The 26,863-nt window shown below is 46.2% G+C and overlaps 1 protein-coding gene across 1 annotated transcript in view; it reads right to left on the reverse strand.

The window, feature by feature from the left end:
* The window catches only part of sntb2 (syntrophin, beta 2), a 56,716-nt gene that overhangs the window by 24,106 nt on the left and 5,747 nt on the right, over positions 1-26,863 (reverse strand). Inside the window, exons 2-3 of the mRNA XM_079254218.1 lie at positions 5,220-5,445; positions 728-938 (exon numbers count right to left, since the gene is read on the reverse strand). Coding sequence (XP_079110344.1) covers positions 728-938; positions 5,220-5,445 — 437 coding nt within the window. The remainder of the gene's footprint in view (positions 1-727; positions 939-5,219; positions 5,446-26,863) is intronic.

Below are 26,863 nucleotides of genomic sequence, written 5' to 3' on the forward strand. Positions count from 1 at the left end.
TATCAACATCCATCCATCATCCATCTATAATCCATCCATCCATCCATCATCATCCATCCATCATCATCCATCCATCATTCATTTATCATCCATCCATCCATCCAACATCCATCCATCCATCTTCTGCCGCTTATCCGGGGTCGGGTCGTGGGGGCAGCAGCCTAAGCAGGGAAGCCCAGACTTCCCTCTCTCCAGCCACATTTGCCAACTCAGCGGGGGGGATCCCGAGGCGTTCCCAGGCCAGCCGAGAGATATAATCCCTCCAGTGTGTCCTGGGTCTTCCCCGGGGTCTCCTCCCAGAGGGACGTGCCTGGAACACCTCACCAGGGAGGTCCAGGAGGCATCCTGACCAGATGCCCGAGCCACCTCAACTGGTTCCTCTCGATGTGGAGGAGCAGCGGCTCTACTCTGAGCCCCTCCCGGATGACCGAGCTCCTCCCCCTATCTCTAAGGGAGAGCCCGGCCACCCTGCGGAGGAAACTCATTTCAGCCGCCTGTATACGAGATCTCGTTCTGCGCAGAGTCCGCATTACTGCAGACGCCGCACCGATCCGTCTGTCAATCTCACGCTCCATCCTTCCCTCACTCGTGAACAAGACCCCGAGGTATTTAAACTCCTCCACTTGAGGCAGGACCTGACTCCCGACCCGGAGAGGGCAATCCACCCTATTTCAGATTACACACATTGTTTTAAGTATAGTCTGTGCTGATCAAGAGGTAAACCTACCTGTTCAGCCAGCCAGCCGATGTGTTTGAGGTGGGGGTGTGTGGAGGCTGCAGATGAAGCCCCCAGATAGGCGTTGATGTGTGCCAGGGTTTGTGGCAGCAGGGCGGTGATGTTGGTGTGGATGGCAATGAACCAGGAGTTAGCTGTGGAGCCATCTTTGCAGCGCAGCACCACAGTGTGCTGACCATCTGGAGAATGCAGCTCCAGCAGCCTTTAGAGCAGAAAGACATAATTTCTAGCTTCATGAGAGGAAGATTAAAGACGCCTACCGGGGGCAGAAGACTGGTTTCAGATCCTGCTGCGTTGGGGTTGTCTGGACGTGCTGACGTTGCGGTAACGTATTGTGTCATTTCCTGTTTCCCTAGCGTGTGTCACTGCGGATTGCTATGAGCCGTTGGCTCCTTTAACTTCTTTCTAACTTCTATCTATTGTTAACCAACCACTCACTTTAGCGCACAATATCTTCCCAAACCACTGTTCTATATATTGCATTTATTTTTGGGATCTTTGGCTTTCTGTTTACTGACTTAAACAGCTCAAGCACTCGGTTTTAGCATGGCTGCTAGCTCTCTTCCCACACCCCGGTCCCCTGCCTTTTCTTGCTCGGTGTGTCTGATGTTTAGCTACTCCTCCGCCTCCTTTAGTGATAACGGTAGGTGTATTAAGTGTAGCAGCTTGGCAGCCTTGGAGGCGAGGCTCTGTGAGTTAGAAGCCCAGCTCCGCACTCAGTTAGGGAAGCAGTTAGTCAGCAAGCCCCCATTAGCCAGTGCGGAGCTACCAGCCAGGGCAGCTAGCCCACCTAGCCGTCCCTCAGCAGTTCCTGCGCAGCCGGGAGCCGAGGCGGGCTGGACGACGGTCAGGCGGAAGCGTAGCCCCAAACCAAAACCCACTGGCCACCACCGACCTGTTCACGTTTCTAACAGATTTTCCCCGCTCGGTGACACACCCGCTGAGGCAGAAACCCTGATTATAGGTAGTTCCATAGTCAGAAACGTGGCTCTAGAGACACCGGGGACCATAGTCAAATGCATTCCTGGGGCCAGAGCGGGCGACGTCGAATCGTATTTGAAACTGCTGACTAAGGCTAAACGTAAATACCGTAAGATTGTAATTCACGTCGGCGGTAACGACACCCGGTTACGCCAATCGGAGGTCACTAAAATTAATGTTGCTTCGGTGTGTAACTTTGCCAAGAGCATGTCGGACTCCGTAGTTTTCTCTGGTCCCTTGCCAAATTTAATCAGCGATGACATGTTCAGCTGCATGTCATCCTTCAACCGCTGGTTGTCTAGGTGGTGTCCCGATAACAACGTGGGTTTTATAGATAATTGGAGTGCTTTTTGGGGAAAGCCTGGTCTTATTAGGAGAGATGGCATCCATCCCACGTTGGATGGAGCCGCTCTCTTATCTAGCAATATGGACTCTTTTATTAGTCCGCTAAATTGACAGGAGGTGTTGCAGCTACTTTTCAGTCAGAATTATTAATTAGTCCTAAGCTCAAAACTAACTATAAATCCTTTGAATTCCTGACATTAAATTTATCTCATCCAAAATGGAATTCAGAGAAACCGCTGCTTTTAGCATTAGTGTATCGCCCACCTGGACCTTACTCCGAGTTTCTGACCGAATTCTCTGATCTCTTGTCTGAGTTAGTGCTGACTACTGATAAAGTCATTGTACTAGGTGATTTTAATATTCATGTTGACCATGAAAATGATAGTTTAAACATTTCCTTTAGCTCTATTCTAAACTCAATTGGGTTTTCACAAAATGTCCATGGAGCCACTCACTCTCATGGTCATACTCTTGATCTGGTTCTAACATCTGGTATTGAGACTGATAAGCTCAAAGTATTTCCTCAAAACCCTGTCTTGTCCGATCACTTCTTATTAACCTTTGAATTCACTTTATTTGATTACTCACTGACCAAAAATAAATTCTACTATAGTAGATGTTTATCAGACAATAATATTACAAAATTTAAACAATCAATTGAATCAATTTTTTCACCTCTACCATGTGTTAGCATGACTGAGAGTCCCCCTTTAAGCCTTACTCCTGCTCAGATTGATCAACATGCTGATACTATAACAGCTTCAATGCGTACAACCTTGGATAATGTTGCTCCCCTAAAGAAGAAGAAATTAGGTAAGATTATGAAGGCTCCCTGGTTTAATTCCCAGCTTCGAGCTCTAAAACAGGCATCAAGGCGTTTGGAAAACAGATGGCGTTCATCAGGACTAGAGGAGTCTCACTTAACCTGGAAAGAAAGTTTAATTGTATACAAAAAAGCCTTACGTACGGCAAGAACAGCTTATTATTCATCATTGATAGAGGAAAACAAAAACAACCCTCGGTTTCTTTTCAGCACTGTAGCTAGGCTTACTAGGAGCCGGAGCGCTGTGGAGCCATGTATTCCTTTCTCACTTAGCTGTGATGATTTCATGTATTTTTTCAGGAATAAAATTGATACTATTAGAGATCAAATCCACAATATTCTTCCTTCTACCTATAATGTTGAGCCTGTTGTGGTCTCCGAAGCATCCTTAGAACCAGGATCTGACTTGTGTCTAAATAGTTTCTGTCCTGTCCAACCCTCTGAATTAACTAAAATAATAGCTTCATCTAAACCATCCACCTGTATCTTAGACCCTCTCCCAACGAGCCTCTTTAAGGACATTTTCCCTTTAATTAATACATCACTACTAAATCTTATCAATATGTCTTTAGTGACAGAATATGTACCACAATCATTTAAAACTGCTGTAATCAAGCCTTTACTTAAAAAGCAATCTCTGGATCCAGAGGTGATAGCAAATTATAGACCTATATCTAACCTCCCGTTTATGTCCAAAATTCTGGAGAAAATAGTTTCAGCTCAGCTACATGCCCACCTGAGCAGAAATAATTTATGCGAGGAGTTTCAGTCAGGATTTAGAGCTCATCATAGTACTGAGACGGCATTGGTGAAAGTTACTAATGACCTTCTTATGGCCTCAGACAAAGGACTTGTGTCCGTACTTATCTTGCTTGATCTTAGTGCTGCATTTGATACAGTCGATCATAACATTCTGTTACAGAGACTAGAACAGGTGGTTGGAATTACAGGTACAGCGTTAAGCTGGTTTAAATCATATTTATCTGATAGACTTCAGTTTGTTCATGTAAATGACAAGTCCTCCTCCCAAACTACAGTAAGTCATGGAGTTCCTCAAGGTTCTGTACTTGGACCAGTACTCTTCACGCTATATATGCTCCCTTTAGGCAAAATTATTAGACAACATGGAATAAACTTTCATTGTTATGCAGATGATACTCAACTATACTTATCCTTTAAACCAGATGAAACAAATCAGCCCAATAGGCTACAAAATTGTCTCATAGACATAAAGACTTGGATGTCTAGAAATTTTCTCCTCTTAAACTCAGATAAGACTGAAGTAATTCTCGTTGGATCTGAAAAACTCAGAGCTAAATTTTCCAGTTTTGTAATTAACCTGGATGGCATTACTTTAGCTTCCAGTGCTACAGTGAGAAACCTTGGAGTAATATTTGACCCTGACCTGTCCTTTGGTCCACATATTAAGCAGGTTACTAAAACAGCCTTCTTTCATTTACGTAATATAGACAAAATTAGGGACATTCTGTCTCAGAGTGATGCAGAAAAACTGCTTCATGCTTTTGTTACTTCGAGACTAGATTACTGTAACTCTCTATTACTGGGCTGTCCTAAATATGCCCTGAAAAGCCTTCAGCTGATCCAGAATTCTGCAGCCAGAGTCCTGACCAGAACCAGCAGGAGAGATCATATTTCTCCAGTTTTAGCCTCTCTTCATTGGCTGCCTGTTGAATCTAGAATAGAATTTAAAATCCTTCTCCTTACATATAAAGCCCTCCACAACCAGGCACCACTATATATCAAAGACCTCATTGTTCCTTATATACCAAGCAGAGTACTTCGTTCGCAGACTGCAGGCTTACTTGTGGTTCCTAGAGTCTCAAAGAGCCGAGCAGGAGGCAGAGCCTTTGGTTATCAGGCCCCTCTCTTATGGAATAAGCTCCCAGTTAGTGTTAGGGAAGCAGACACCCTCCCCACCTTTAAGACTAGGCTGAAGACTTATCTTTTTGATAAGTCCTATAGCTAGGGATGGTTAGCATCCCTTAGTTATGCTGCTATAGGTTTAGACTGCTGAGGGACATTTCCTGATACACTGAGCTTCTTTCTTTTTCTCTTTATCTCTTTCTTTCTAAAAGCACCACAGAAGAAGACAGTACACATGTGCAGTGCATCATAGATGATCCAGAGGCCAGTAGATCCACTCTCACATGAAAACATCTTTTTGTCCTCTGACAGCCACTGTACATTCACTACATGCTATGCTCACCTTTACCACTAGATGGCAGTTTTTTAGACTCTGAACCTTAATATTCCGTTTTGATACTAACATAAGAAAATGTTCCTGTTCTAAATGTTCCGGAAGAAAAACCAGACCTGTTCTCCAGATCTGGCATGGTGAGGTTCCTGCTGATGAAGCACATCTTCAGGCTCATCACCTTCCGGTCTTTGGAAGTGGAGGAAGAGGAGCTGCTGTACTTTGGCGAGCCAGAGTCCTCGCTGCCGCTGTAGCCAGGCGACTGCGGCCGCACGGTGTCCCACGGCAGGTCTGCCACCAGAGACGGCTTCTTGAAGAGTGGGGACACCTCCCGGATGTACTTCACTGTGGAGGAAAAGAAGATTTCATGAATACAGACCGTAGCACTGCATCATTTCTGCCACTGTTAGTTATTTCACATGTTTACAGCTCATCAGCAGAAAATCCAAAACAACATTCTGCTCAGAAAGAGCATCATGACGCCCGACCGTCCACAACATGGAGGTCTGCTGGAGCCACAGCGATCAGTATTGATCCACCATTAACTAAGACTCCTGGGCAACGTCTCCTCCAGTTAAACCTACTGGCAGCTCTTCCTGCTGCCTTCCATGTCCCACTGTAAAGCAGAAAATGGGCTCGCAATCTCAGAAAAACATGTGCTGCTTTTACAGATGTGAGCCCAAACTTTCCAAATGTGGCGGTGGCCTCCCGTCCCCAGTGAGGCCTCCGTGGATTTCACCTCCTCATTGTATCCTCGCGCCGCTGCGCTCATGTTCAGCTTGTGAAGAACGAAGAGGTGAAGGAGGGAAGTGTGGGTTGGCCTGAAACCTGAGAGCAGTCTGCAGAGATGAGCTCATTCAGCATGTAGACTGAATTTTAGTTTAGTGAAGGTTTTCTGCAGAGGAAGCTGCTGAACCAGCCCACAGTGGAACGGTCGGCTTACAGAAATGATTGAGTGAGCGGAGATTTCCTGGATAAGATCTTCCTCTTCACTGCTTCACTCTGAGAGGAAACAGCACAACTCATCTTTCTCTGCTGCGAGTGAAACTAAACGTACAAAGACTGTTAAACTTCATATAATTCCTATTTAAATGTAAAATCACCTTTTGGAAACATTCAGTCCCATTACAGCTGTTCTGACATCACATGTCCCGCCTACAAGTACAGCCATGAAGACGTTGAGGCAGCGCCACTCTGGATAGTTGTGGTTATGGTAATATCTGCATGTGCAGTGTTTGTTGAAGGAAAACTGCTGCAAACTGTGAATACCCGGACATGAAATAAGCAAAAATGTGTCAGTGAATCTGCATTTGTACATGTCCTACATCTAAGCAGCACACACAGGCGTACAGGGATTCCTTCAGGTTTGTTTATTGAACAGGAAAATATGCGACCAGATTGTAGCTCTGAGCTTCTTTCCATCGGCGGATCCTCTGACCCTGTGGAGACAGAACGTCCCGCAGAGCGATGAAACGGCTCTATGGCGGCCTCAGTCCTGCAGGTTCTCCATGTCTCCCTGCTCCAACACACCTGTCTCACATTAATGAGTCGATGTGCAGGCCATTGGCTCCGTTTCATTTAGGCAAAATGTCACGTTACTGGTCTGTTCCCAGGACATAAACTAAGTGTCCTGGTAGGACATAAACTACTAAAGAATAAATATATGATATAAATGAATATCATGTTTTAATATAAGATCGCCTTTGTGAGAAATGGGAAAAGAAAATGATACAACTATATTTTATAGAAGACTTAAATAATTATAAATATACATTAAATATCACTAATAAACAAAACAAGTATCATTGCATAACTAAAATTCTGTATTTAAAAGAATGCTGAATTGTTTTTGTTAATTCAGCGTTAAAACAGTTCTTTCTGCATCTCAGAGACAATGATCCAAATGGTTTGACTGGAAGGCCTCTTCTCCATCTATGCTGTAATTATGCTCTCGCCTCGCTGCCGTGGCGTTCTGACGCGCCGCTGTGTCATTCTTTGGCAGCGTGAAGACCATCCACATCTGCTTCTACTCAGTTTCCTTCCTTGTGTGTTTGGTTGAAGTCAAAGAGGTCTGGGATAGCTGCAGAAGGAAAGAAATCCAAAATCCTGACAGTTGTTCGAGCTGCGCCATTTGCCGTCGGAGCCTCTACACAACAAAACAGCAGAAGTTTCAGGCCCAAAGTAGGAATTTCTCCTCACAGGTCTGAAAGAGAGTCCAAAACCAGCAACTGCAAAGTTCCCCGTCATGAGTTATAGTTCCCACCAAAGCCCGGACCAACACGGGTCCAGTTACTTTTCCACAGATAAGTCAGGGAGTGTTGGGAAAACCTCTTCCTGAAGAAGATGGAGCGTTCTTTACCTGCTTCCTGCGTGGTCTTTATTTTTGCTTCGTTTCCTGCGGACTCTGGTCTTCAGGGGAAGTTCTCGTTTCTGCTGATCAGCTTCCCGTCAGACCGGCAGGACGGGATGAATTCCCGTCAGACCGGCAGGACGGGATGAATTCCCGTCAGACCGGCAGGACAGATGGGATGAATTCCCGTCAGACCGGCAGGACAGATGGGATGAATTCCCGTCAGACCGGCAGGACGGGATGAATTCCCGTCAGACCGGCAGGACGGGATGAATTCTCGTCAGACCGGCAGGACGGGATGAATTCCCGTCAGACAGGCAGGACAGACGGGATGAATTCCCGTCAGACCGGCAGGACAGACGGGATGAATTCCCGTCAGACAGGCAGGACAGACGGGATGAATTCCCGTCAGACCGGCAGGACGGGATGAATTCCCGTCAGACAGGCAGGACAGACGGGATGAATTCCCGTCAGACCGGCAGGACAGACGGGATGAATTCCCGTCAGACCGGCAGGACAGACGGGATGAATTCCCGTCAGACCGGCAGGACAGACGGGATGAATTCCCGTCAGACAGGCAGGACAGACGGGATGAATTCCCGTCAGACCGGCAGGACAGACGGGATGAATTCCCGTCAGACCGGCAGGACAGACGGGATGAATTCCCGTCAGACCGGCAGGACGGGATGAATTCCCGTCAGACCGGCAGGACGGACGGGATGAAATACCGTCAGACCGGCAGGACGGACGGGATGAATTCCTGTCAGACCGGCAGGACGGACGGGATGAATTCCTGTCAGACCGGCAGGACGGGATGAATTCCCGTCAGACCGGCAGGACGGGATGAATTCCTGTCAGACCGGCAGGACGGACGGGATGAATTCCCGTCAGACCGGCAGGACGGACGGGATGAATTCCCGTCAGACCGGCAGGACGGACGGGATGAATTCCCGTCAGACCGGCAGGACGGGATGAATTCCCGTCAGACCGGCAGGACGGGATGAATTCCCGTCAGACCGGCAGGACGGACGGGATGAATTCCCGTCAGACCGGCAGGACGGGATGAATTCCCGTCAGACCGGCAGGACGGACGGGATGAATTCCCGTCAGACCGGCAGGACGGGATGAATTCCCGTCAGACCGGCAGGACGGACGGGATGAATTCCCGTCAGACCGGCAGGACGGGATGAATTCCCGTCAGACCGGCAGGACGGACGGGATGAATTCCCGTCAGACCGGCAGGACGGACGGGATGAATTCCCGTCAAACCGGCAGGACGGACGGGATGAATTCCCGTCAGACCGGCAGGACGGGATGAATTCCCGTCAAACCGGCAGGACGGACGGGATGAAGAGAGAAGTCTGACTTCACACGTCTTGCTGTGGGAAAACTTGTGGTTCAAGGTGAACCGGAAACTTCTTCATCACAGCGACCAGAGTAATGATCGCAGAGCGGAAAGGAAGGCGTCGCCTCAGACCACCAAAATCTGGTGGTCCCCCCAGGAATGCCCCTCCATCTCCCTCCATCCTTCCTGATTTTTCATTGGTATTGACGAGTTCCAGATCAATGACTGTAGGACGGCACCCAGCAGGGTCAGAAACTCATCCTGGACGTCTCCTTTCATGTCGATCTGCACGTCCGAATAAAATAATCCCATATCAGGACCACAAGTCCCCATGAGTAAATTCTCACATCACACCATTCCTTTTCTCATTCAGGTTGCAGTTTAGGACCAGTAAGTCCAGTTCCAAGTGAAAACCACCAAATCTGCGGCTAATCAGAGCCTGTTCCTACCAGCAGGTCCAGGTTGGTACTGTTCGGGTCAGGACACAGTTTTCTATTTACAAAATACAAAAATTGGAAAGAGTTCTATCATATGGCATCAGAACCGTCCTACTTTGTTGAGACCTTTTCAATGGGATTGGGTTATCGATCCAAAACTTGACACGCTGCAGCTCCCTGATTGGTGGAAGGGTTCATCACTTCCTGAGTGGATCAGCTCCAGGTTTAAAAGATGGTGGAAATTTCATTCTAAAGGAGAAAGTAGACCGCCTACTGGATGTCCATCGTTCTCTGGTTCTGGCTGGTCTTCTTAGTCCAAGTTCAGGGATGACCTTGCAACATTACGTAGCTGCATCTGTCGTCGATACCGGCCTACCAGGCCAGGTTACAGTTGCTATGGAAACGTGACAGAGACCGGGCTTCACCAAACCAAACCATTCCGCCCTGAGCCAGACCCAAAATGTACCAGCAAGCCTGAGTCCAGGCAAACATCTTCCAAGTAAAGACCAGATTAGACCCAGACCATCTCAGTGTGGACGTCATGACCAAGATGTTTCACTGACCAACTCAATGTCCCCATTAATGATTTAACTAGTTTACCACAATGATGGTAGAACCCTACCACATTACTACACGAAAACACGGTTGTGACGGCCCGATTGGGTTTGGTTGGTTTCCCTTCTTACTTGTGTTTTTTCCTCTTTCACAGTGGTAGCTGTAGCTCATCCCGCCAACAAGGAGCACTTGGCCAGTCCTCCTTATATGCCATCTGTTGCAGAATTGAGCCCCCCACTTTTGCCCCCTTCCCTTGATCCCTTCAAGCGTTTTGGTTTCGTTGGGCATTTTGCTTTAATAAATTATGTTCCAGTTTTGGTTGTAATTCTACTGTGTCTTTGTTATGGCTTTCATGCCGGGTCATGACAAATTGGGGCCTCGTCCATCTTGTGTGCCGTGGTGGCTCTTTGGTTTTGTGAATGGGGTTGTGGACTACTAACGTAGCGGGGGTTTCCTGCTGGTGGCGTTTTGTGGCCGGTGCGGCTGTGTTTTTGGTGTTGTTTGGCAGCGGAGTGTGTTTCGCTGTAGGTGTGTTCTGTCGGATTGTTTGTGTGGGGCAGGATGTTTGTTGCTGTTGGTTGGTGCTGTGTTGAGCACGTTATTCCTTTGTAGGCTTGGCGGCGCTCCCTTTGGGTGAGTTGCGTTGGGCTGGTAGTGCTACAGTAAACGGGGGTTGAAGCTTCTGCTTGGGAGCACGCAGTCAACTGAAGTTGGTCTTTTTAACATGGGAGTCTATGGGGATTTGCTCTGTTTTGCAGCCCCTAGTGGATGAAGGGGGAACTGCAGTTTTATGCACTTCTGCATAGGCTTCACTTTTAACTGCCGAAGGCTCCGTTCATCTTTCATATTCAGTCTATGGGGGTAACACATGCTTTAAGGCAGGAAGAGCTGATGTCTGGGCAGATTAAGGTGTACAGAAACTGTCAGACTTTTACAAAGATGGAAACTTTTTTTTTACATTTGAGCAGCTTTGCCAAACATATGTTTCAAAGAAACATTTCTATAAAGATTTACAAATTAAACACTTCATTATGTTAAAATGTAAACAAGGAATTCTAACCAACATTTAGAGAATAGTCACGTGGGCGCCGCGAACAAGATGGCAGCTGGTTAAGATCTCTCCGCGTTACAACTTTCTATTTTGATCATTAATTAAGTGTGTGGCTCACTTTCGACAAAATATTTGTCATCTCTGCTGTTGGAAAGACCCTGTCGTGTTGTAGTGAAACGTATTGCTGTGCAGAGATTGACATGTCTTCAAAATCTCTTCCAAAGACGAACACGCGCAACGCTCCTAAACAACGTGGTGAGGAAGAAAGCCAGCCTCCCTCAAATGATGTTAACTTGATGGCTGAAGTTAAAATGAGTGGTACATTACAATCTGTAGCGGTCGATGTTACCACAATCGAAGTAACAACATCCGAACTTAAAACGGCGGTGACGGAAATGCAGGTTTGGGTTAAGGAGGCCGAGACACGTGTCTCCAGCCTTGAGGATACTACGGGCCATCTGCAGACGGCTGTGGGCAAGAGCCATGAGTTGGTGGAAGCGATGTGGGAGCGTATTCAAGTTCTTGAAAACCATAGCAAACAGAATAACGTAAGAATCGTTGGATTAAAAGAGACTGTTGGAGCTGACGGGACACTTGTGAACTGTGTCAGGAAGATGTTGGCGGAGGGGCTTGACATCAGGGCGGTTGATGCAGAGTTTGAGATAGAGCGAGTTCACCAGGCTTTAACCGCACGCCCCGACCCAGGTGACCCGTTTTCTACGATAGTCGGCGAGGGAGAAGGTGATTAATGCAGCTAAAGAGAAACGTGGCTTTGTTTGGGAAGGATGCCGACTGTCCATATTCCTGGACATGACCAGAGAGCTGGCGGAGAAAAGAATGGCTTTTACTGCACTGAAACAAAAGCTGCAGCGCCACAATGTTAAGTACACCCTGGCGTACCCAGCGTTGCTTAAGGTGAGGTGGAAGGACAAGAATATGGTTTTCAAGTCGGCAACGGCGGCTGAGAAGTTCTTCCAATTTAATGACGACGAGAGGAGTGCAGAGGAGACTACTGCAACCGAGTGAGGATTTTATTTGGAGCCACACACACTAGATGCTGTGAGTGTATGTGGGAGGGGTCCTGGACCACCTAGATGCTATGAGTGTATGTGGGAGGGAGGGTCCTGGACCACCTAGATGCTGTGAGTGTATGTGGGAGGGGTCCTGGACCACCTAGATGCTGTGAGTGTATGTGGGAGGGGTCCTGGACCACCTAGATGCTGTGAGTGTATGTGGGAGGGAGGGTCCTGGACCACCTAGATGCTGTGAGTGTATGTGGGAGGGGTCCTGGACCACCTAGATGCTGTGAGTGTATGTGGGAGGGGTCCTGGACCACCTAGATGCTGTGAGTGTATGTGGGAGGGGTCCTGGACCACCTAGATGCTGTGAGTGTATGTGGGGAGGGAGGGTCCTGGACCACCTAGATGCTGTGAGTGTATGTGGGAGGGAGGGTCCTGGACCACCTAGATGCTGTGAGTGTATGTGGGAGGGAGGGTCCTGGACCACCTAGATGCTGTGAGTGTATGTGGGAGGGGTCCTGGACCACCTAGATGCTGTGAGTGTATGTGGGAGGGAGGGTCCTGGACCACCTAGATGCTGTGAGTGTATGTGGGGAGGGAGGGTCCTGGACCACCTAGATGCTGTGAGTGTATGTGGGAGGGAGGGGTCCTGGACCACCTAGATGCTGTGAGTGTATGTGGGAGGGAGGGGTCCTGGACCACCTAGATGCTGTGAGTGTATGTGGGAGGGAGGGGTCCTGGACCACCTAGATGCTGTGAGTGTATGTGGGAGGGGTCCTGGACCACCTAGATGCTGTGAGTGTATGTGGGAGGGGTCCTGGACCACCTAGATGCTGTGAGTGTATGTGGGAGGGAGGGTCCTGGACCACCTAGATGCTGTGAGTGTATGTGGGAGGGAGGGTCCTGGACCACCTAGATGCTGTGAGTGTATGTGGGAGGGAGGGTCCTGGACCACCTAGATGCTGTGAGTGTATGTGGGAGGGAGGGTCCTGGACCACCTAGATGCTGTGAGTGTATGTGGGAGGGAGGGTCCTGGACCACCTAGATGCTGTGAGTGTATGTGGGAGGGAGGGTCCTGGACCACCTAGATGCTATGAGTGTATGTGGGAGGGAGGGTCCTGGACCACCTAGATGCTGTGAGTGTATGTGGGAGGGAGGGTCCTGGACCACCTAGATGCTGTGAGTGTATGTGGGAGGGGTCCTGGACCACCTAGATGCTGTGAGTGTATGTGGGAGGGGTCCTGGACCACCTAGATGCTGTGAGTGTATGTGGGAGGGGTCCTGGACCACCTAGATGCTGTGAGTGTATGTGGGAGGGGTCCTGGACCACCTAGATGCTGTGAGTGTATGTGGGAGGGAGGGTCCTGGACCACCTAGATGCTGTGAGTGTATGTGGGAGGGAGGGTCCTGGACCACCTAGATGCTGTGAGTGTATGTGGGAGGGGTCCTGGACCACCTAGATGCTGTGAGTGTATGTGGGAGGGAGGGTCCTGGACCACCTAGATGCTGTGAGTGTATGTGGGAGGGGTCCTGGACCACCTAGATGCTGTGAGTGTATGTGGGAGGGAGGGTCCTGGACCACCTAGATGCTGTGAGTGTATGTGGGAGGGGTCCTGGACCACCTAGATGCTGTGAGTGTATGTGGGAGGGGTCCTGGACCACCTAGATGCTGTGAGTGTATGTGGGAGGGGTCCTGGACCACCTAGATGCTGTGAGTGTAAGGTGTAAAATATTGTCCTATTTAACAACAAATCAAGCTGATGGAGTTTTTCTCCAAGAAACTCTCCTGAATCAGGGAGAGGAGACAAGATGTAAAACAGGATGGGCAGGTCACATGTTCTATAGCTCTTTTTCAAGTGCTCACAATGGTGTAATGATTCTTTTTAAGAGAAATATTAATTTTGTGTTGAAAATGTTTTTTTTTTAAAGATTCAGAAGGAAGAATGTCTTCAGGCTATGGTTGAGGGCCGACTTATGTAATACCTCTGTAATATCTATGCTCCAAATAAAGAAGACCAAATATTTTTTCATGAGGTAAATAGAATTTGGGGAGATGGAGGGACAAGTAGTGTTAGTAGGGGACTTTAATGGGGTTATAGATCCCTGCCTTGACAGGAGCTTCCGTAAAAGTTCTCTTTACTCCAAGGGCAGAGCGGCGATTCACATGCTGCACGATGTGGGCCTGACAGATATATGGAGGTTAACTAATCCATCCATGAGGGAATACACATTTTATTCTCATTGTCACAAGTCTTATTCTAGAATTGATCTTTTTATGGTTTCAAACTCTCTGATTAACTGTGTGACAAGCTGTTCTGTAAAATCTATTGCACTCACAGATCATGCAGCTGTTGAACTCTGCCTTAAACTCGGTGTGGAGAATAGAAAAAGGTCTAGGTGGAGAATGAATGTTTCATTATTACAAGACAAGTCTTTTAGGGCATCCCTTGGACAAGATCCTAAACATTTTTTTTGAATGGAATATGGGTAGCACAAAGTATGTTGAAAGCGTCTGGGAAGCCTCCAAAGCTTATATAAGAGAGAAACTTATAGCATATGGAGCTAAGAAAAAAGAGAAGGAGTGCAAAAATTAAAGATTTGAAAACAGAAATCAAACTATAAGAAAAGTTGTCAGAAAAATATGTGGAGTCACTATTTCGAGATATTTACAGGTTAAAATTCCAATTGAACAAAAAAGTAGGGTATTCTTTGTTTCACTTAAAAAGTACTTTTTATGAGGGAAGGGAAAAGACAGGGAAGGTATTCGCCAGACAAGTTAAAAAGCAAGATTTTATGAATACTATCCCTGCCATTAAACAAGGAAATAAATTGGTTACTTCTATTACAGATATAAATATGGTATTCAAACAGTATTATGAAACCTTGTACACTTCTACAGAGTCAGAAAATGATTACCAAAGCAATATTTTAGCTATCATAATCGACACACAATCATCTTTACCGCATCTGATGGATAGTATACAGCTCTTTTCATAAGTGTCAGGATAATCTGTAAATTGGGGCAAATCTGAGGCCATGCCTCGGTCTTCTCAGTGCTATTCATATATAGTAGAGAAATTTACATTTAAATGGGTGCCAAAAGGAATGAAGTATCTGGGGATTAAACTTTGTCGGGATCTGGAGGAGACGCCGCAGTTAAATTTCAACCCAGTCCTTCTGAAAATCAAGACAAGTTTGGAAAAAGAGGAAAAGCTAAAAATGTCTTTGTGGGGCAAAATCAATATTATAAAAATGGTTATCGCTATGTGATAGTGATGTTACCAATGGTAATACCACCTGCCATCTTTAAACAGTATGAAAACCTGATTATGGGAAGGGAAAAGAGCAAGAATAAAGCAGAGTGGACTGTATGCACCTAAGGAGAGGGGTGGCCTGGGTTTGCCCGATGCATCTTTATATTACCTGTCATTCCAAATGGCTACGTTCATGAAGTATTGGGAGAAGAGAAAGCAAGGACAAGAATGGATGACTATAGAAGCAGACATTTGTGCACCATTTCATCCTAAACACAAACTGTCTCAGAAATTTGATACTACAAACCCAGTACTTCCTCATTCCAGTCAAGTATGGTTGAAGGTACATGAAATACTTAAGCTCTCACACCATGTGCAAAAGTTCTCATCTCTCTGGAATAATCCTGTTATTTGCATTGGTAAAACACCAGTATTCCGGAGGCAGTGGCATTCCTGTGGTATACATACTACTGAAAATTTATTAGGCAAAATCTTATGCAGACCTTGTTCAGAAATATAAATTGGAAGAGAAAGACCATTTTTGGAAGTATCTACAAACATTGTGTTGTGTCAAAATTTAAAGAGAATTTGGAAAATGTTATTTCAGAAGACATTAAAATGCCACAGGACCGCAGCCTCACAGATTTATAGACTTGTAAATGATGGACGGAGTGATGACTCCATAAACATTAAGCTTTAGTGGCAGAAAGATCTAAAAACCGAGATCACAAATGAGAGATGGTCAGATATTTTGTTAGCTAACGGGAAATATGTGAAGGAAGCCAGAAGCAAAGGTATAGAATATAAACCCTTAGACAGATATTACCATACCCCAGTGAGATTACACAGGAGGAAACTCATGCCTGATAACTTCTGTTGGAAATGCAAAACGGAGGTGGAGACATAATGCATTGTCTGTGGGAATGCTCTTTAGCATGTTCTTTTTGGTCTAAAATTAGCGATGTGTTCAGTGGTTGGTCTGGTTCACAGCTACCTTTAAACCCTGAATTGTGTTTGTTAGGCGAAAGATCCAAACTGCCAAATGTTTCTAAGGGAGTTTTTAATATGGTTATTACTGGGATGGTGACGGCATCCAGGATTATTTTGAGAAGCTGGAAAACCACTGCAGGCCCGGAACTGAAAGAGTGGATTAATGCCATGATAGAGACGGCCTCTTACGGATCTATGCTGAAAAACTGAAAGACAACACAGAAGACAAAGAAACTGACGGGGATAACTTTTGGAACTACCTTCAAATAAGATAAGAGACATCTCAGTCAGACTGTTAACTGTTTGTCCCATTCCCCACTTTATTGCAGGAAGAAGTTAATTTTTTTTATCACACTCTATGCCTGTAAATTGTAATCCAGTGGGAGGAGGGGGGGCGAGGGGGTGGTTGGTGGGGGGTGAGGCGCACCAGCCAAGTTTCTTGTTTTGTTTTTCTCTTTGCTGTTCTTTGTTTTTGTTTTTTTAAATGTTAAAATCAATAAAAATTGAAATGACAAAAAACAGAATATCATCTAGAGAGGACAAGTCATATTTCTTTCTTCTATGCAGCTTCAAGTGATGAGGAAGCCATTATTGACAGGTTGGATGCATGGAGATCTGATATCTGTGAGGACATACAGGCAGCTGACTGGGAACCTGCATGTTTAAAAGCCCAAAAGCAATAAATTAATACAAGGTTGAAACTCCTGCAGCATAAGTGGTTGATGAGAACCTACATTACTCCAGTTAAACTGAATAAATGGTTACCTAACATTGCAGATAGCTGTTGTAGATGTTTAGAAGGCAAGGGTACTATTCTTCACTGTGTATGGGACTGTCCAACACTACAGCCAGTCTTACAGACTTTATCAACGATTGTTGGAGTAAATGTACTTCCTGGTATCTATCCAGAGAACTGTGCTTTCAGTTCCAGACGGATGAAACTGGTGGACTTTGGACTTATCGTTATATGTGGGTGAAAGAAATGGCATCATGTATTGCATTGGAACAACTTACTAATATTGTACCAAGAAATTTAGGAAACTTTGAAGAAATATTGTGCCCAATTTCTGAGTCATGATGAAGGAAACTGGTTGTGAAATACAAGCTCTGTGTTGTTTTCTTTTTTTGTGTTTTTTTCTGTATTCTTTGTCGTCATTATTGTTGTTTTGTTAAATTTACTGTCCGTTAGTTTTTTTCTGTTGTTGGGTTTTGTTTTAAATTGTATTTGCGTACTCCCCAGACGAAGCTATCTAATGTCATGTCCATGTCTATAGCTATCACTCCGATGTTTGCAATGGAAAAAAATCAAATATATTGGGAAAAATAAAGAAATCAATGTCTACATTTATGTATGTAAAAGAGCAGCAATGGAGATTTATTCTGAAATTATTCTGTTTTTTAAGCACATCTGCAGACCTCTGATGCAAAGTGCAGCGTTTTCCTTCAAAGCGTTGTGAAATGATGGGAATCCTGGTTCACGGCAGTTAGAGGATGAACCGGTCAGGAAGTCAGTAATGATATAGGCTGTTATGAATTGGCCTTCATTATGTTTTCCCCTCTGTCTGTAAAGCGTCTTGAGATGGCATTGCCGTGATTTGACGCTATATAAATAAAGTTGAATTGAATTGAATCGATAGAAACATCCGTTAATCAGCTTGGATTTGGATTTATTCACACCTATCCGCTTCCTCATCCCTGTCCCTCCAGATGACTGAAACAGTTGTTTGGAATTCACGCTGCTAAAATCTGAATGCAGACCTGTTTATCTGCCACAACGCCACATTAACTAATTACATCAGTCCCTTTTCTGAACAGTCAGTGCATCTGAAACTGTGTCAACTTTCTGCAGGATGAAGGAGATTATGGATAAAAACAATCACTTTCATCAATCAAAGCCGAGTCCAAGATGGCGCCAGGTGCCTGGCAGGTCGGCCGGCTGTCGCTCTGTGTGGGGTAATGTAGGTTTACCTGTTCTGCCATGAGGTGTGTCTCTGGGACAAGCTCCAGGCCATTCCTGAGGTATGTTCATAGGTCTGGAGCTTGTCCCAGATCTGTACTTTTTTGGATGTCCTACCACTCTGTATTCACTGATAATGAGAGGACCATGTACCCAACCGGCGCTCCGTTGTGCTAGCGGCTCTGACACCGTCAGCGGTTCGGTGGACCGGGAGACGCGGTGTGGACTGTCGGAACCTCCGCACACTGATGTGTGCTTCACCTTGTTTTTATCTTCATTTGGCTTTATTACAACCCTTTTACTCAATGACTTCTTGTTTTCACACAAACTGTACTTTATGTTTTAGACTGAAAGCTAAATTAAGGTGATCTTGCTCCTTTACAAAGCTTCTCCACCCAGAATGTAGTTTATTCAGCTTCTGTTGCACCACCAGTAAAGGTGGAGGACTGGTATCTGTATTCAAACCCTCTTTTTATGTCCAGCGACCTCCAGCTGTCAACTGCTCCAGTTTTCAGCTTCAGCTCTTTGAGGTAAAAGCTCCTGTGTGCGGAAGTCTATCCCTCTACAAAATTTAACAACACTTTCATACCTGGCTCGTTTTTCTGGACTACAATCACTTGAGATGTGCCGACACCGACACTAGCATCGGAAAGACTGACAGATCAACTACAAGATTTATTTAATAGACATTTAATTTGAGGGTTTTCTCTTTTTAATTGATGTTTTCATGTGTTAAACATTAAATATATAAATATATAATTCATGTTTCAAAGAATATATGTAGACATATTTATATATGTACACCACCAGTTTGGACACACTTTTCCATTGAATTTAATGGAAAATGTTTCACAGTTTAATCTATGGTCTTTGAGTGATAACAAGAAAATGATCAAAGTCTATAATGTATGATTACATTTTTAATTTAACCGACCTCGTCATAAAATAACCCAAGTATTGGATCAGAACTCTGTCTCAGCAGATACCTAAACCTTGGAATTGGTATCAGACGGGCAAATAGTCATCGGAACATCTGTAACGATCACTTTCTAGTTGTTGGCGATTTCAACGTGCATATCGGCTGTGAGACCAGACCGCTGGTGAAACTCAATAACTTTTAATCTCACGCAGTCTCTATGGATTAAATATACAAAAAAGTTAAATGTGTATCACGCTCTGACACGACTCTACCCGTTTTATTTTCCTCCTTATCGCCTGCACTTCCATCCATGCACTCTGTGCCCGTTCGCCGTTCCGTGTTCTTAATTCTTCAACCTGCGAGAGTCCTCTGCTACTTGGACTCTTCTCTGGATGTCTGTATGACGATGTTTAACTCATTCTGGACTGAGATGATCTCCACTGTACCAATGACTGTGTCGAGTGTAAAGCCTCATACTGACTCGGCTAACAGCGTATTCATGCGCTTGAGCTGTTGAGGCTGCATAAACAGAATATTTCTCCTCAGTCCTGATGAATGAAGTTGAGTCATTAGTTTAATCTTTGTGATGCTGTTTCTGTTAAACCTTCTTCTGTTTCAGGACTTATTACAGTTTTTTGTGAAAAGAAAAGAAAGGCCTCTGTTCTTAATCCACCACTGCCTTGGCCTCACAGGACCCCTCAATTCCCGCAACAAGCTCAGCTTTTTGTGCTTTATTTTTATGTTTGTTTATTTTGTTTTCATCGTTTTTATTGTTGATTGTTATTTCACAGTGAAGAACTTTGGATTGCCGTTGCCTACATAAAAAAAGACACTGACATAAAAAATAAAATACAATCGCTGTCTGCTGCTTGTATATAACCACGGTCTACCATCACTGTCTGCTCAATAAGGACCACCAAAATAAAAATCCATAAAAAATAAACCTTACTTACTTTGCAGATGTGTAGCTAGATGGGTGATGTCACCCGTAGGTTTCTGAAGAGCTGAATTGAAGCTCGGTGGGCGGTTCCTACCATCACCATCTTGGCAGGGGCCTGTGTGTCGTCTCGCCCGGAAAATACAAATATGGGCAAAGTGGTGGAGCTGAGAGGGGGACTGTGAGCGTCATGGTGGATGATTGACATCGAGCGAACTCCGAGCTTTCTGTAGCTAAGAGCTAACCGAGCTAACCCGGAGATAACAGGAGCTAACCAGCTAATGGAGGTAAGCGGGCTAAAGCTAAGCCACGTTGTTAACCGGCTAAAAACCGCGGTTGTTCTACGTTCTTCTGACTTGAAGCAGGAGATCGGTACCTGTCAATCAAAAGGACACGCCCCTAAATATGCCGAACTTCGAGATTAAATTACTTTTAAATGGGCAAGTTAGAAAAAAATTCACTCCCCCCACAGTTGACATGAAGGTAAACCTGACCTATTAAACCTAAAATGGATTTTTGAACCAGACTGTAAACGTGTTTATTCCTGCTGTATACGTGTTTATTTCTGTTGTAAACGTGTTTATTCCTGCTGTAAACGTGTTTATTCCTGCTGTAAACGTGTTTATTCCTGCTGTAAACTTGTTTATTCCTGCTGTAAACCTGTTTATTTCTGATGTAAACCTGTTTATTTCTGCTGTAAACCTGTGTATTTCTGCTGTATACGTGTTTATTTCTGCTGTAAACGTGTTTATTCCTGCTGTATACGTGTTTATTTCTGCTGTAAACGTGTTTATTCCTGCTGTAAACGTGTTTATTCCTGCTGTAAACGTGTTTGTTCCTGCTGTGAACCTGTTTATTCCTGCTGTAAACATGTTTATTCCTGCTGTAAACCTGTTTATTCCTGCTGTAAACCTGTTTATTTCTGCTGTAAACCTGTTTATTTCTGCTGTATATGTGTTTATTTCTGCTGTAAACGTGTTTATTCCTGCTGTAAACGTGTTTATTCCTGCTGTAAACGTGTTTATTCCTGCTGTAAACCTGTTTATTCCTGCTGTAAACGTGTTTATTTCTGCTGTAAACGTGTTTATTCCTGCTGTAAACGTGTTTATTCCTGCTGTAAACGTGTTTATTCCTGCTGTAAACCTGTTTATTCTTGCTGTAAACCCGTTTATTCCTGCTGTGAACATGTTTATTCTTGCTGTAAATATGTGTATTTCTGCTGTAAACGTGTTTATTCCTGCTGTAAACGTGTTTATTCTTGCTGTAAACATGTTTATTTCTGCTGTAAACGTGTTTATTCCTGCTGTAAACGTGTTTATTCCTGCTGTAAACCTGTTTATTCCTGCTGTAAACGTGTTTATTTCTGCTGTAAACGTGTTTATTCCTGCTGCAAACGTGTTTATTTCTGCTGTAAACGTGTTTATTCCTGCTGTAAACCTGTTTATTCTTGCTGTAAACCCGTTTATTTCTGCTGTGAACATGTTTATTCTTGCTGTAAATATGTGTATTTCTGCTGTAAACGTGTTTATTCCTGCTGTAAACGTGTTTATTCTTGCTGTAAACGTGTTTATTCTTGCTGTAAACGTGTTTATTCTTGCTGTAAACGTGTTTATTCTTGCTGTAAACGTGTTTATTCTTGCTGTAAACGTGTATTTCTGCTGTAAACGTGTTTATTCCTGCTGTAAACGTGTTAATTTCGGCTGTAAACGTGTTAATTTCGGCTGTAAACGTTTATTCCTGCTGTAAACGTGTTTATTCCTGCTGTAAACGTGTTTATTCCTGCTGTAAACGTGTTTATTTCTGCTGTAAACATGTTTATTCCTGCTGTAAACATGTTTATTCTTGCTGTAAACATGTTTATTTCTGCTGTAAACATGTTTATTTCTGCTGTAAACATGTTTATTCTTGCTGTAAACATGTTTATTTCTGCTGTAAACATGTTTATTCCTGCTGTAAACATGTTTATTTCTGCTGTAAACATGTTTATTCCTGCTGTAAACATGTTTATTCTTGCTGTAAACATGTTTATTTCTGCTGTAAACATGTTTATTCCTGCTGTAAACATGTTTATTCTTGCTGTAAACATGTTTATTCTTGCTGTAAACATGTTTATTCCTGCTGTAAACATGTTTATTTCTGCTGTAAACATGTTTATTCTTGCTGTAAACCCGTTTATTTCTGCTGTGAACATGTTTATTCTTGCTGTAAATATGTGTATTTCTGCTGTAAACGTGTTTATTCCTGCTGTAAACGTGTTTATTCTTGCTGTAAACGTGTTTATTCTTGCTGTAAACGTGTTTATTCTTGCTGTAAACGTGTTTATTTCTGCTGTAAACGTGTTTATTCCTGCTGTAAACATGTTAATTTCGGCTGTAAACGTGTTTATTCCTGCTGTAAACGTGTTAATTTCGGCTGTAAACGTGTTAATTTCGGCTGTAAACGTTTATTCCTGCTGTAAACGTGTTTATTCCTGCTGTAAACGTGTTTATTTCTGCTGTAAACATGTTTATTCCTGCTGTAAACATGTTTATTCCTGCTGTAAACATGTTTATTCTTGCTGTAAACATGTTTATTTCTGCTGTAAACATGTTTATTCCTGCTGTAAACATGTTTATTTCTGCTGTAAACATGTTTATTCCTGCTGTAAACATGTTTATTCTTGCTGTAAACATGTTTATTTCTGCTGTAAACATGTTTATTCCTGCTGTGAAGTTGGTCTTTTTAACATGGGAGTCTATGGGGATTTGCTCTGTTTTGCAGCCCCTAGTGGATGAAGGGGGAACTGCAGTTTTGATACTTCCACAATAGGCTTCATTTCTAACCGCTGGAGGTTGCTGCTTGGTTTGTACCAAAGTATAAACTGTCAAACTTCACATCAAGTCAGTTTCAGCAGCACAAGAGACCATTTTGTCATTAGAGATGAAATAGACGCACCAGGACAGCAGACAGACGTGATGAAACCCAAAACTACTGCAGAGACACAAAAGATCCATTAAACACAAAAGAACCAAAAAAAAAAAAACCAGGAAAACCAGCAAACAGGCAGAACTGGTGGGTCAAACGGGTTTTCCACCTGACATGCAACACTTTATTTCTGGTCATTACATGCGTCCGTCATGTTGGGGGTCCCACAAGACCGATCCTCTTTAAGTAAAATACAGAAGTCTAGTTTCATTAGGTGTGTTAAATTCTGCAGACACCAGAGACCGGATCAAAGACCAGAGCCCAGATCAGACACCGGAGGCCGGATTCTGCTCCGTGAGGAAGCAGGCCAACTATTCCCCATCAGGGTTGTCCCAGTTTCATCTATGTCCTTTGTGTCTGGAATGTGCTCCTTTCAATCCTCCAATTACTCGCATAATAAGTTCCTGTCCAAGCAGCCAGCTGAACCAATCACAGGCTCCGGTCTTCACACGGACACCTGGAAGGTTGCAGTCAGTATGATACAAACAGTATGTGGCATGATTTACAACTCACGGCGTCTCGGCAGAAACCCTCCCACCCTGGTCTCCGTCCTGTCGAACTGTCGCTCTCAGGAAGACGCCTCAGGACTGTTAAAGCCAGAACAGACTGAAAAACAGCAGTCGCATCCCTGAACTCGGTTTTCACAAAACGATAAAACTTAGCTGCAGTTTTAGAGCCTGTGAAACGTTGTTTTAGTTGATTTCTAATATTTTATAATACTTTATCTCTATTTTAGATAAAGTAAATAACCTTTAAAGTGACCTGCTACGCGCTGGCGTGACCTGCTACGCGCTGGCGTGACCGGCTACGCGCTGGCGTGACCTGCTACGCGCTGGCGTGACCTGCTACGCGCTGGCGTGACCTGCTACGCGCTGGCGTGACCGGCTACGCGCTGGCGTGACCGGCTACGCGCTGGCGTGACCTGCTACGCGCTGGCGTGACCTGCTACGCGCTGGCGTGACCTGCTACGCGCTGGCGTGACCTGCTACGCGCTGGCGTGACCGGCTACGCGCTGGCGTGACCTGCTACGCGCTGGCGTGACCTGCTACGCGCTGGCGTGACCTGCTACGCGCTGGCGTGACCGGCTACGCGCTGGCGTGACCTGCTACGCGCTGGCGTGACCTGCTACGCGCTGGCGTGACCGGCTACGCGCTGGCGTGACCTGCTACGCGCTGGCGTGACCGGCTACGCGCTGGCGTGACCGGCTACGCGCTGGCGTGACCGGCTACGCGCTGGCGTGACCTGCTACGCGCTGGCGTGACCGGCTACGCGCTGGCGTGACCGGCTACGCGCTGGCGTGACCGGCTACGCGCTGGCGTGACCGGCTACGCGCTGGCGTGACCTGCTACGCGCTGGCGTGACCTGCTACGCGCTGGCGTGACCTGCTACGCGCTGGCGTGACCGGCTACGCGCTGGCGTGACCTGCTACGCGCTGGCGTGACCGGCTACGCGCTGGCGTGACCTGCTACGCGCTGGCGTGACCTGCTACGCGCTGGCGTGACCTGCTACGCGCTGGCGTGACCGGCTACGCGCTGGCGTGACCGGCTACGCGCTGGCGTGACCGGCTACGCGCTGGCGTGACCGGCTACGCGCTGGCGTGACCGGCTACGCGCTGGCGTGACCTGCTACGCGCTGGCGTGACCTGCTACGCGCTGGCGTGACCGGCTACGCGCTGGCGTGACCTGCTACGTGCTGGCGTGACCGGCTACGCGCTGGCGTGACCTGCTACGTGCTGGCGTGACCTGCTACGTGCTGGCGTGACCTGCTACGCGCTGGCGTGACCTGGTACCATGTTTTGGCCTGTAAATTCCTCAGAACATACTATTAGATCATACGTGTGATCTGGGAAACCACACGAGGTTTTTCCAACACAGACCAGGAATTTTCTGGGTATTCCAGGACCGCGAGGCTCGTCAGTAAACTACAGGTTCATGAGTTGTGTACTCGCACGGCGTTCTGGAAGCTTCTCAGCACCGTGGGAAATCCACAAACAGCCGGGTGACACATTCCTGCCGACGGCCACACCTCCTCCTGGTGGGGGGGGGGGGCACACATCCTTCTGGTGGGGGGGCCACACATCCTCCTGGTGGGGGGGGGGGGGGGCACACCTCCTCCTGGTGGGGGGGGGCCACACATCCTCCTGGTGGGGGGGGGGGGGGGGGGGGGGGGCACACCTCCTCCTGGTGGGGGGGGGGGGGCACACATCCTTCTGGTGGGGGGGGGGGGGCACACATCCTCCTGGTGGGGGGGGGGGGGCACACATCCTTCTGGTGGGGGGGGGGGGGGGCACACATCCTTCTGGTGGGGGGGCCACACATCCTCCTGGTGGGGGGGGCCACACATCCTCCTGGTGGGGGGGCGTTGCTGGTTTTCCTCTCAGAGCCGGTTCAGGGCGATCCAGACCAGGTTGCTGCTGCTCTTTTGATTTGTTCCGAGTTATTGTGGCGCTGCAGAGATCTGGTTTACTCGGGTCGCTTGGGTTATTCCAGTCACTGCTGGCGTGTGACACATTCGCTCCGATTCATTCGGGTCAGTCCGGTTCATTACGGTTGCTCCAGGTTGTTCGGGTCGATCCGAGGATCTATGAGTTTCTGGAAAACAGGCGAAATGTGACCTGAGGGAAGTGTGTGACCGGCTGATCGGTATTCAGCCTGTGCTGCTTCCAGACCATTAAAGCTGAAGTTTCCAGAGCCTCGGGGTTCTGCAGCCCCTCTGCTACAGGCTGAACAGCAGCAGAGTTCAGGACCGCCACAGCTCTATAAACACCATGTCTGTCGCTTAACTCGGCAGTTTTATAATTTTCAATCAGTTTCTCTAAGAAATAATAATAAAATAAGTTTTATCCGCGTGTCTTTATCCAGGCCGACCAGCTGATCTCCTGCAGACCGTATGAAGCTGCAGACTAACAGATCAGTAATCTGCCTTCCTCACATGCTCAGTTAGCCGCAGCATTTTCCTGTCAAGAGGACATTTTCCACATGCTTCTAAAACTGAAACGTGCCATCAGTTTCTTTCTGTTACCACCTTTTTGACCAATAAAGTTGGCTGTTCGGTCACCAGCAGAGCTGAGAAAAAAAACACAAAAACTAAATCACAGTTTTTCTGCTGGACTTCAGAAATCATCCGAATTAATCCGATTTCAGACAATCTTATGTGGAAAGTTTTCCATCTTCAATATGTCAACATAAAATCCCACCACAATTCAACCAGAACATCAACCAGAGGGTCAACCAGAGCATCAACCAGAGCGTCAATCAGGGCGTCAACCAGAGCGTCAATCAGGGCGTCAATCAGGGCATCAACCAGAGCATCAACCAGAGCGTCAACAAGAGCGTCAACCAGAACATCAACCAGGACGTCAACAAGAGCGTCAACCAGGATGTCAATCGGAGCGTCAACCAGGACGTCGACCAGAGCATCAACCAGAACATCAACCAGAGGGTCAACCAGAACATCAACCAGGACGTCAACCAGGACGTCAACAAGAGCGTCAACCAGAACATCAACCAGGACGTCAACAAGAGCGTCAACCAGGATGTCAATCGGAGCGTCAACCAGGACGTCGACCAGAGCATCAACCAGAACATCAACCAGAGCGTCAACCAGAGCGTCAATTGCAGTGTCAATCGGAGCGTCAACCAGGACATCAACCAGAGCGTCAACCATTACTCCAACCAAAGCGTCAACCAGAGCGTCAATCAGAGAGTCAACCAGAGCGTCAACCAGGATGTCAACCAGAGCGTCAATCGGAGCGTCAACCAGGACGTCAACCAGAGCGTCAACCATTACTCTAACCAAAGCGTCAACCAGGACATCAACCAGAGCGTCAACCAGGACGTCAACCAGAGCATCAACCAGAGCGTCAACCAGAGCATCAACCATTACTCCAACCAGAGCATCAACCATTACTCCAACCAGAGCGTCAACCAGAGCGTCAACCATTACTCTAACCAGAGCATCAACCAGAGCGTCAACCAGGACGTCA

This window comes from Telmatherina bonti (assembly GCF_933228915.1).
Source record: "Telmatherina bonti genome assembly, chromosome: 2".
Classification (NCBI taxonomy): Eukaryota; Metazoa; Chordata; class Actinopteri; order Atheriniformes; family Telmatherinidae; genus Telmatherina; species Telmatherina bonti.